This window comes from Lissotriton vulgaris, chromosome 7, assembly GCF_964263255.1.
Source record: "Lissotriton vulgaris chromosome 7, aLisVul1.2, whole genome shotgun sequence".
In the NCBI taxonomy this organism is placed as follows: Eukaryota; Metazoa; Chordata; class Amphibia; order Caudata; family Salamandridae; genus Lissotriton; species Lissotriton vulgaris.
This window is the reverse complement of record NC_141695.1, coordinates 934560528-934572911: the sequence shown is the minus strand read 5'-3', so window position 1 is coordinate 934572911 and position 12384 is coordinate 934560528. Positions and strand designations below refer to the sequence as shown.

General features: G+C 50.1%; 1 protein-coding gene across 1 annotated transcript in view; it reads right to left on the bottom strand.

The window, feature by feature from the left end:
* Positions 1–12384, bottom strand: part of DIAPH1 (diaphanous related formin 1) — a 1314985-nt gene that overhangs the window by 609272 nt on the left and 693329 nt on the right. The window contains exon 13 of the mRNA XM_086931364.1: positions 1822–1937. Coding sequence (XP_086787490.1) covers positions 1822–1937 — 116 coding nt within the window. The remainder of the gene's footprint in view (positions 1–1821; positions 1938–12384) is intronic.

The window sequence follows — 12384 nt, the reverse complement described above, 5'->3', positions numbered from 1 at the left end:
AGTGTGTGTGTGAGGATACAAGGCCATAATTTTGGATTTGTTTTGATGCATCCAGGTGATTACTTAACAGGTCAGAACATTTTCACCTAACGACAAGGAAGAGTACAAATTCTGGGATCAAGACTTTTCTGAAAACTGGGCTGCTTATTCGAGGAAGATGACTATACGCCTCTTTCCTATGGCACTTTTTATGCTTTTTATGGGTAGAGCTCTTAGTATAACATTCTCTGGAAGGTAAACCTTCAGGAGGGAGTCCACTTGCGGTCTCCCTGCAGGATTTAGTAAAAAGTAAAAAAAGAAATGGCATGTCTAATAGCATTAACATGCATTGAGGCAAAAGAGCAGCAGGCCATGGAGCCATACCTCCCCCTCTACCCCCCCCCCCCCACTCCAGGCACTACATATGGTTGTCATGGGCTCCGAAGGGGACATCTTGTAACACCATCTGCAAGGCTTAAACCTCAGGCCCTTTGTGAAGATATCTCGGCTAGTTACTATCCAGAGCAGAGACATGTGAGTGTAATAGACAAAAGAGGTTGTTCCAATGCTTTATCTATGAGGCACAGAAAAACAAGAATTTACATTGGATGTGCAGGTAGACGCCTAATATATGGTGGCGACGTCACATCCAGAAGCAGAGTCATGGCTTCAGTCAAGTGGCACCGCATAGGGATGCTGGGGAGTTACTGCTGGGGATCAAGTTTTCAGGAACAAGTCTGAAACTTTGAAGGAGAATTAATATGGTGAGGAATCTGTGGAAAGATGCATCAAACAGAAAAACATAAGATGTTCTCTCTTAGAAGGGAAAAGTGTAGAAATAAGACTGAGCACATAGGAAATTGAGTGTTTCAATGGCAGGCATCGGCTTTCAAGTTCAGAAGCAGACCGGAATTTAAGAGGTCCAAAAGCATAACTAGCGAATGTAGATAGGGTAAGCAAGTCAAAGAATACATTTACATGTTATGCAGAGAAAACAAAAAAAATCGACTTAAAGGGAAGCCAAAAAAGAGAGGAAAATGGAGAAAAGCCTTGTGTAGTGGGAAGGGGATGGAAAATAAATATATATTAAGCATGACTGCGGCAGGGAAACAAAAAATAAGACGTTAAGCATGATAAGAAAATAGTAAGACATTTTTATTTTTAGTATGGAAAGGCAGAACATTAAATAGATGTTTCATAGCTAAAATCAGCTAGTGAATGTGACGAGGAAATCCAACAGGAGATGGAGAACCATGAATCAAATGTAATACGCAATTTACAGACATTAATAAGGGGGAAGCTCTCTGGGAATGCAATAGGGACAGAATGGAAGTAAATGTGAGGAAAGGAGGTGATAATCTATTTCTGCTTTAGAAATGTTAACATTTAGGAATGGAGAAGAGATTCAAGCCTAAGCAGGAGGGTCTGTTATTGTTTCTATATTCATATTGGTTTTTATCTGAAGGTATATTTCTGTAAAGCTTCTGGACACCTTTAACTGAGATACAGTACAGGTACTCAGATTTGCAAATTTGTTTGCCCTTTCCATAACAGATTGAGAGACTTTGCATCATCTGCCAATATCGCTTCATCACATGTTAACAGGCGAATAGAGCCACAACTAAATATAGAAAATGGGCCTCAGGAGGTAGAGGGACTACCACTGTACAAGACAGCATGCAAATGCAAACAAATTGCTTATTTATAATACATACAAGTAGGGTTCAGGATACACAAGGAGCCATGCAAGATGGAGATGGGAGGATATTATTAGCCAACATCCTTAAGGTACTACGGACAGAAAAAGTACAGGATAAATATAGAAGTTAGTAATGCACTTACCAATCAAGCCTTCAATATTGATATCTAGACGCTTGCATTTAAAGTCTGGGTCAGCACCATTTTTGTGTAGAATGATCTGGGACACGCATTCATCAATCAGTTTATAGTACTGTGGTCTGTCAAAAGAAAAGAAAAAGAAACCCAAGAAAAGGTTTAGTAGTAAGAAGAGTACTATATATTGGTCACCAACTGCGCAAACATTTTGCGCTATTCACCAGATCAAATAAAAACAACTCTTTCCTTCATGGTCAACTCTGATGATAATAAAACTTGCAATTCATTTTAACAACAAAATAGAAAAACAACAATTACGCTTTTAGTAGAAGTTCATCTTTAGGAGACACATTTTTTTAGAGAAGCCATTTGTTTGCATAAAAAAGGCACCATCCACCTCAAAACCTACACTGCTGAAGTACTCCAACTAACACAGTCCTTTGCAGAAGCTTCACTTCGGCATACAATTTGGAACTGCTCCGGAGACTCTGATGCGATTTATTTTTAATTGATATTGGCGTTAGACACATTTACTGCCCTGAAGAAGTCCAATTTTCTAGAATCAAACGTTTTATTGTGCTTCAAATTCCATACACAGCCCAGCTGCCTACATCGAGTCGCCGGCAGGGCGTAAACAGGCAATAATTAAACACAGCATTCGGACCTACAGCCCGGAGAGCGGTCCTGCACAGTAAAGTCCATGAACAGTCCCCACCGGCATAGCCAAGTCCGCAGTTTTCAAAAGTAAGAACATCGGCCAAAACAAAGAAAGAAAAACCAAGAACAAACCCCCGCCCCCTCTCCCACCCTCCCACCCTCCTCCCCTAGGAAACCCCCCCACGACCCCCCATCCCCCCTTCCTTCTCCGCATCTACCATCAGCCCACGCCCGTATCTCACTCACACCGTTCCAACCCATCCAGACCCAACCCAGAAACCAGGAATTCAGGTCCCTGGGACAGCACCCCTTGGGTCCAAAGGAATAAGCTGTAGGACCTGCAAATACTTTGGGCACGTAATTTCTCTGAATTCTTTAGATAAAAGACTCAAGAACGGAGCCCACAGAGTGGCATACTCAGACCCTCTACCATCTACATTCAAGGTAAGCCGTTCCATCGCCAGGACATGCCACAGACGCATCAACCAATCACGTATATCTGGGACGTCTGGGGAGCCCCAGCGCGCTAGCAGGACCTGGCGCTCAGTCAGCAAACCCAGTGCTATTTGTCGCCCTAGTGGAGTGCGAAGAGGGTAGCAAGCCGGGTGCGGGAGGCCTAGCAATGTATGCTCGGGTAGTCTGGGTAGTGTGATCCGGAACGCCGCAGCTAGTTCATCAAGAACCGTTTTCCAATATCGTTCCAGTTTAGGGCAGTGCCATAAGTGCAGAAGAGTGCCCGGCATGCCGCATCCCCTCCAGCAAAGACTAGACTTAGCCTTATCCCAAGATGCAACGCGAGATGGTGTGTAGTACCAGTAAGTCGCAAGCTTGTAGGCCGACTCCGAACACGCTGTGTTGATTGTCGTGTGTTGTGCGCAGTAAAATACCTGTTCCCACTCCTTCTGCGAGTCGCTTAGAATCATGGCATATATTTCAGAGATGAGGCTCCGATCGTTCTTTTTACGCATGAGCCATTGCTCGAATGTCATGAGGGAGCGCGACAGAGCCATATTGGCCGGACTGGACACCCAGTGAGTTACTTGCGCATAGGCAAAGCCATCTGATACATCAGTTAGGGAATGCTCAGCCCGAAGCTCCGCGAAGGGGACAAGCCCCTCTAGGTCAAAAAGCATGCCCACACTCTTACAGTCTTTCTCTCGCCAGCGATGAAAGACCGGAGAAGCAAGGCCAAGAGGGAAGGCGGGGTTGTCCACTATCGGTGTCATGGGTGAGGGGAAGGTAGTCTACCCTTTACGAGTTGCCAGGTGATCCCAAGTCATAAGTGTTGGTGATGTCACTGGCGAGGAGTATAGTCCCCACGCCCTATCCTTGCGAGGCAACCAGAGCTCCCGCCAAATGTTGCAACCTGCCACTGTCTGTTCCATGAATAGCCAATGCTTACTCGATTCCGGCCTATTCCATTCGACCACGAAGCGTAGACAAGCAGCCTGAAAGTAGGCCACAAGATGACGGAAACCCAAGCCGCCCGCGGCCTTGGGGAGTGTGGTCGTCACGAAGGGCGCACGTGGCCGCTTATTGTCCCAGAAGAATCTGTTCACTAAGCCCTGGAGTTTTTTCAATATCCCCCTCGGCGGGGTAAGAGGCAGCATTTGAAAAACTTACAATATCCTGGGCAAAAGAGTCATTTTGATGGCTGCTAGCCTGCCGAACCATGGGTTGTATGTTCTTACAACGAACTCCGTTGTAACGCATGCCTTTACCACGCATGCGTTACTACAGAATACTATTTTCACGCTTCTCCTTCTCCACGTATTTTTTCGTGGCGACGTCATATGTAGGAAAAAAGAAACGGCCGTTTCTTCCTCTGCGACGCCGATTGCCTGCACATCTCGTCTAATGGTTAGTGTTTTTTTTGTGGGGGGGAAGGCCCCCCCAACCTCCCTTTTTTTATTTGTACCCTTTACCACACATGCCTTTACTACGTACCTCGTAGTAAACGTATGCGTGGTAAAGGCTGTCGTTGTAACCACGCATGCGTTGTAATGCATGCGTGGTTAAGGTTTTCGTTGAAACGGCCTCGTTGTAGTGGCCGTTGCCCGAACCATGACAGGTTAAGGCACGACCATGCAGCAATAGATTTGGTGGTTTGTTCAACTAGGTTAGTATAGTTCAGGGAAAGTGTCCGGGGGATGGTCGATGCAAGGCGGATGCCCAGGTACACGATTTCTGAAGGTGCCCATCGGAACTCAAAAACCCGCTGCAGGTCAGTGACCTCCTCCAGCGGGATTGAAATATTAAGAAGGAGTAGTTTCTGTCCTGTAACTCCAGTTCTGCAGTAGGGGTATCTCTGTGAAAGTCATAATCTAGTGAATAGTCCTGCCCATGTGTGCGGACCCCGGCAATCAAAAATAATCTCTTAAGCTGTCAAAAAATTGCAGAACTGCAAAGACACTTGAGAGAGAATTTAAAGACAAATAATGCAGCCTATATCCACAGGCTACACTGTCCAGTACTTCAACTAGAAATTTCACCAAAAACACCACACATACAACACAGTCTGCCCAGTTTCCTCTCAGAGAAACTTGCCTCTACCAGTCAAAGCCTCTGGAATGATGGAGAGGAAGGCATGGACAGACAAGCCCCATAGGCTGCCATTATGTGGCTTAAATAGGATACTGTGCCTTTAAGAGAACTTTCCAGAACGTCTCCCAGTATCCCAGAATGCACAGCAGGTCCCATTTACTTTCAGTTCTTTTTGAAGGCGTAACACGCCAGACCTGTAGCATTCCTTGCATAAATAACTTTCTCCACCGGGGAGGCGGGAGGGCGCTTATGACTATAACAGAGATACCCCTACTACAGAACTGGAGTTACAGGACAGAAACTACTCTTTCTGTAGTAGGGGATCTCTGTATATAGTCATAATCTTGCGAATAGAATGGCAAGCCCATCCCACACCAAGCGGCGGTGGAGAGAAGAAAATTAACACCACTACTGTGCGAACAGATTTCGCAGCGAAGCCTGTCCAACCTGAGCGTCTGTCCTGGCATCAGTGTCCAGACAGTAATGCTTAGCAAAGGTATTGAACCGACTTCCAAGTGGCTGCCCTGCAGATTTCTGCAATCGGCACAATACGGAGCAAGGCTGTCGTGGCAGCTTTGCCCCTGGTGGAATGAGCCTTAGGCCATGAGGCTTACCTCCTAAGGTCTTATTAGCTTTTTGGTAACACAATTGTATGCAGGACACAATCCACCTAGAAATGGACTGCTTAGAGGTAGCAAGACCCGTCCTGACTGATCCATAATTGATAAACAATTGGTCTGACCTACGAATATCTTTGGTTTTATCCAGATAAAATTTCAACACCCTCCTAACATCCAGGGAATGTAGAGACCTTTCCGCTGGAGATGAAGGATTCTGAAAAAATGTAGGCAAAGTTATGGTCTGGTTGACATGAAAATCAGAAATAACCTTGGGAAGAAATTTAGGGTGAGTACGCATAACAACCTTAGCAGCATGAAATACAGTATAAGGTTCTTGGCAACACAACGCCTGAATTTCACTCACCCTGCGGGCCGATGTAATGGCCACGAGGAACGCCGCCTTCCAGGACAGGTGCTGCAACAAATAGGTTCAAAAGGCTCCTTCATCAATCTGGACAGCACCACATTCAATTCCCATAAAGGCGAAGGAAGCCGGACAGAAGGGAATACTTTCTTCAAGCCTTCCAGAAAATCTTTGATCACAGGGATCTGGAAAAAGGAAGTCTGTGAAGGGCATTTCCTGTAGGCAGTCAATGCAGCGAGATGAACCTTAATGGAGTGAACATTAAGTCCAGACTGCGCCAAATGTAGAAGGTAAGGAAGGATGACATCTTCCTTGCACGGCGTCGGGTCATAGTTCTTGGACTTGCACCAGATACAGAACCTCTTCCACTTGTAAGCATAAGAAATCCGAGTGGAAGGCCTCAGACTCCTTCAGTATGTCCATGCAATCTTCAGGTAGATTCAAATTGCCATATAGCACTATCTCAGGAGCCATGCCGCCAAACTCAAAGACGAGAGGTTGGGGTTCAAAATCTACCCCCCCGAACTTCGTGAGAAGGTCCGGCCTGCAAGGCAGCCGTATGTGAGGAAGGAGAGACCGGTGAAGAAGGTCCGTGAACCACCACTGCCTGGGCCATTTCGGGCCAATGAATATCATCCTCGCCCTGGACCGGGTCAATTTGACGAGTACCTCCAGAATCAGGGGAATGGGTGGAAAAGCGTACAGAAAGCTGTTCGACCAGTCGATCCATAGCGCATTCCCCAGGGTCCTCTGCTGGTAGTACCTGGAGGCGAAGTCTCAGCATTTGCTGTTTTCGGAGGTGGCGAACAGATCTACGTCTGGAGTCCCCCACCTTGCGAAGACTTCCCCTAGTACTTCGTTGTTTATGACCCATTTGTGGTTTTCCTGAATCAGTCTGCTCAGTGTGTCCGCCTGAACATTCTGCACACCTGGCAGATGGGTAGCCGTTATCGTCAGTCCTCTGTCCAGGAGCCAGTGCCAGATCGTCTGCGCCTCCTGCGACAGAGTACGTGATCTCGAACCCCCCTGCTTGTTGAGGTAATACATCGTGGTCGTATTGTCCGTCTGTACAAGCAGAGAGTTGGTCTGGAAGGACGGATGAAAGGCCTTCAGTGCCAAGTGAACAGCTCTGAGTTCCAGGAAATTGATGTGATACATGGACTCCGTCGGGGACCACGTTCCTTGAATCTGTAAGTCTCCGGTGTGTGCCCCTCAGCCGTGGAGGGAAGCATCCGTCACGATGGTCTGCGTGGGAATGTCCTTGTGGAAGGGAACCCCTCTGAGGAGATTCTCCGCCGAACACCACCACTGCAGAGACTGAAGAGCATGCAGAGACAGTCGTATCTTGTCGTCCCAAGAACCTTTCCTCTGATCCCACTGGTCCTCTAAGCACTCTTGCAACAGTCATGTGCAGTCGTGCGTGTGGCGTTAGGAAGATACAAGAGGCCATTGATCCCAGTAGAGAAGACACTGTCCTCACTGTTGTAGATGGAGTGGTCATAAGAGCCTGAGCCTTCCGAAGGAGTGATAAGCGTCGCTCCTCCGAAGGAGACACGCTTGCTGACAGCGTATTGATGGAGGCTCCTAAGTACTGTATGCATTGGACCGGAGTCGGGACAGACTTGGACATGTTGATGTGCAACCCCAGCTTGTTCAAGAGAACGCACGTCTTCTGGAAGTGCGCTCGAGCTTCCGAGAAGGAGGAGGCCTTGATCAACCAATCGTCCAGGTACAGGTAGACTAACACCTTGTTCTTCCTCAGGTGTGCTGCTACCACCGCCATGCACTTCGAGAATGTTCTCGGCGCAGACTTCAGTCCGAATGGGAGTACTGTGTAATGATAATGATTGGCGCTGACTTGGAATCGCAGGAACTTCCTGTGTTTGTGTGCAATGAGCACATGGAAATACGCATCCTGTAGGTCTATAGCACACAGCCAGTCTCCCTGTTGCAACTGAGGATAGATCTGATGCAACAACAGCATGCAAAACTTATCTCTGTGAATCCACTTGTTTGCCTGCCTTAAGTCTAGAATGGGCCTGAACTCGTTCTTGTCCTTCTTGCGAACGAGGAAGAACCGGGAGTACAGACCTCTTCCTCTCTGAGACAGAGGAACGTCTTCTATCGCCCTTTTCCTTAACAGGATATCTGCCTCCGCCTGAAGCTCGCGCAGTTGAAACTGCGAGCTGATCGGCGGAATTGCTGGAGGCGGGCTGGTGAATCGAAGACTGTATCCATTGCTAGCAATATTCAGCACCCACTTGTCCTGAGTAATTTTTCTCCACTCCGCCAGAAAAAATTGAACGCTTCCCCCCACAGGAGCGGGTAACGGATGTAGGGGAAGTAAGCGCTCAGGGCCTAGACCCGGCCGGGCCTTTGGTCGCTGTTGCCGACTGTTGGCTTTCCTGCCTTTCTGACGCTTCTGGAATGGCCTTCGGAACTGCGGTTGTTGTTGCTGCTGTCCCGAAGGTTGGCTACGCCCTCTGCCCTGTTTGCCGAACCGCCTCTAGAACGGTCGGTAGGACTTCTTAGTCTCTTTGGGCTTCTCCAGGCCCACAGCCGTGAGCGTCTCAGCCTCAGCCTTCATGCGAGCCATTTCGTCATCCGCATGTTTCCCGAACAGAGTTTCGCCAGAGAATGGCAAATTGGCAACCCTCTGTTGGGCGTCATGTTTTAACGACGTGAGGCGGAGCCAAGCGTGTCGTCTCTGGTTAACCCCATGGCAGAAGCCATGCGCCGCCAGGAGGGAAGAATCGGCCGCAGCACTGATGACCTGATTCGCCACCAACATCCCCTCATTTAACACCTCCTGGAAATATTCCCTTTTGTCGCGAGGCAGGTGTTCCGCAAACTGCTGGAGGGATTCCCAGAGTGCGCGGTCGTAGAGCCCCAACAGGGCCGTCGCGCTCGCCGCCTTCATAGATGTAGCCGACGTTCCACAAACCTTCCTCCCAGCAGAATCCATCCACCTAGATTCTTTATCTGGTGGGACCGTGGAAGACGGAGTGGTGGCATGTTGTTTACAGGCCCCCGTCACTATCACACAGTCAGGAGGGGGTTCCACTCTTAAAAAGGCCGGATCCGAATCGGGAGCCCGGTACCTTTTCTGCAGTCTCGAGGGGGCTGCCTTAGTCACCGCCGGGGTGAGAAACAGGTCCATGGCCGGATCCTCCAGGTCCGGCACCAGTGGCAGTAATGGTCGAGACAGATGTTTTTGGTGCAGCGTCTCGAAAATTACCGACGTCTTGGGAGTGGGCACCGTCAACGAGATGCCCAACTTAGCTGCACCCCTTAACAGGACGTCGTGAAAGGACACCAGATCGTCCACCGGTGATACTCTCGTCTCTGGTGACTCCGACAGAGTCGGGGAGTAGTCCCTGGTCTCTGATGACCTCGTCGGGGAACGAGACCTGTGCCTCCTGTGGCGCCGTCTCGATCTCGTGGATGACCTATTGCGTGATCGTTCCCTCCTCCTGGAACGAGAACGTGACCTCCCAGTCCGTGGACGTTCCAAAGGTTTCCGTGGAGGTGTTCTCCGTGGCTTATCCTGAGGTTTCGGTTTTGGCGTCCCCTTAGGTGGTGTTGGAAGGGGAGGCAGTGACGTCGACCTTGGCGGAGGAACGGGCATTTCCGACCGAGGGATGGGCCCATGAGGCGGAGGTGGTGGTGGTTGTCCTGAGGGAGGTGGTGGCGGAAGTGGAGGTTTGATGGGAGGATCTTACTTAGGAACAGGGGGAGGAGGGGCCCTTGGCCGAGGTGGTGTATAAACCACCAAGCCCGGTGACTTCTTCGGGGGAGGGGACTGTGAACCAGCCCCTCCAGCAGATGACCGCCTTCTCCGGCGCCCTCTACCAGAACCAGCGTGACTTCTGGCGCCAGAACTCCTTCTGCGCCTCTTAGGAGAGTTGGAACAACTCCTAGACGCTGACCTCTCCCACCTCGACGCAGAGCGTCGTGTCTCCGGCGTCGGATGTCACCTCCGCGACTCCGGCGTCGATCGCCGCCTCCGCGACGTCGAACGCTTCTTCCTCGACGCCGAGCGTCGCCTCCGCGACGTCGAACGTTCAGACCTCGACGACGAACGTCGGCTCTTCCTAGACACCGACCGCTCCTTCGAGGACCTAGACGTCGAGGATCCCCTCGACGCCGATCGTCGTTTCGATGCCGATCGTCTTCTCGACGGTGAATGGCGGTGTTGCCTCGACGGCAATCGCCGACGACTGTCATGCCTTCTTCGACGTCAATGGCTCGATGCTGACGCCAACGACGAAGAGGCCGTCGACTGGGACTTCGACGGAGGCCTGCCTCGGCCCTTCCACGTCTATCTTTCCCGTCGTCTCGCATCGGAGCCCCAGGGAGATGGTGAACACACCGTCGTCATCCCTCTCGACGTCGACGGAGACCGGGACCGTTTGCTGGTCTTCCTGCCTCTGGGGAGCCCCCCAGAGGCCTCAGCAGAGGAAGAGGGAGCCTTCCCAGTCTGCCCAGACCCACCTGCAGCCTGCAGTCGTCTGTCCTCCAGGCCTTGAAGCCTAATCTTCAGCCTTTCCCTCAGAGTTCTTGCAGAAAGGTTCTTGCAGATGTCACACTCTTCAGGGACATATGCTTTAGGAAGGCTGATGATGCAGACGTCGTGTGGATCAGTCTTGGCCTTCTTCCTCCCACAGACAGGGCATTTGTCGAAAAGAGCAGGCATTTTAGAGCCCTAAAACACCTGAACAAACACACAGGAGTGAAGGGAAAGCACCAAGACAAAAACTGAAACACTTTTAAATCACAAAGTGCACAAAAAATCCAATAAACCCTTGAAAAAGGGAGAGCTCAATGCCAGGGTCCTGTTAGCAGGAGTCGTAAAAAAGAACTGAAAGTAAATGGGACCTGCTGTGCATTCTAGGATACTGGGAGAAGTTCTGGAAAGTTTTCTTAAAGGCACAGTATCCTATTTAAGCCACATAATGGCAGCCTATGGGGCTTGTCTGTCCATGCCTTCCTCTCTATCATTCCAGAGGCTTTGACTGGTAGAGGAAAGTTTCTCTGTGAGGAAACTGAGCAGACTGTGTTGTATGTGTGGTGTTTTTGGTGGAATTTCTAGTTGAAGTACTGGACAGTGTAGCTTGTGGATATAGGCTGCATTATTTGCCTTTGCAGTTCTGCAATTTTTTGACAGCTTAAGAGATTATTTTTGATTGCCGGGGTCCACGCACATGGGCGGGACTATTCACTAGATTATGACTATACACAGAGATCCCCTACTACAGAATTTCTGATTTTGTGAAGTTGACCTTAAAACCGGCCGCGGCCTGAAAGCCCGGATCTCCGCCGAGAGGCAGCGCAGGGAAGTAGCAGGGTTCCGTAGCGCTAGGATAATATCATCAGCGTATAGGCTTAGTTTATGTTCATCAGCACCGAATCGAAGGCCCGTGATGTCTGGATGGGATTGGACACGCTGAGCAAAGGGCTCCATGTAAAACGCGAACAGGAGCGGCGAGAGGGGGCACCCCTGCCGCGTCCCTCTAGTGATAGAGAAAGGCGCCGATCTACAGCCATTGACCCTAACGACTGCTCTTGGAGAGGCACATAGGGCCTGGATCCAGCGCAAGAAATTGCCTTTTAGACCGTAAGCCCGCAGTACTCGAAAAAGGAATCCCCACTCGACTCTATGAAAGGCCTTCTCTGCGTCGATGGATAGAAAGAGGGCCTGGGTCTTTGCGCGGCGGACTCCATCCAGCAAGTGCAGCAACCTCTTGGAGTTGTCGCTGCCCTGACGGGTGGGAACGAAGCCTGACTGGTCCGGTTCCATCACTCGTCCATAAAGGGGCTGAGTCTCGACGCGAGGATGCCCACGAAGAGCTTGGCGTCAATGTTCAGGAGGGAGATTGGCCGGTAAGAACTACAATCCTCAGGATCTTTGCCGGGCTTAAGTATGACCGTTATGGCAGCGTCCGACACCGAGGGTGTGACCGACCCCGTCTCAAGGAATGAGTTAAACTGGCGGGCCGGAAACGGGGCCAATTCCCGGCAAAAGTTTTATAAAACAGTGCTGAGAAGCCATCAGGCCCAGGGGATTTAGCTAATTTTAGTCGGGAAATGGCGGAAATGACCTCCTCCACAGGGATCTCCAAGTCCAGCTCTTCGACTGCACTCTCCAACAGAGGGGTAACGCCAGCCGCCGCCGCTATGTACCGGTCACACTCAGCGGGTGATGAACCCTCCCCAGTGTACAGGGATTGGTAAAAGAGGCGGAAGGCAGCTGCGATCTCAGAGCCCGTGGAGCATGACACCGAATGGCAATCTCGGATGGCGGCAATGGCTCGCGACTGTGCCTGTGCCCGTAGGCGATGCGCGAGCATTTTACCTCCTTTATCTCCACTGATATAGAACTTA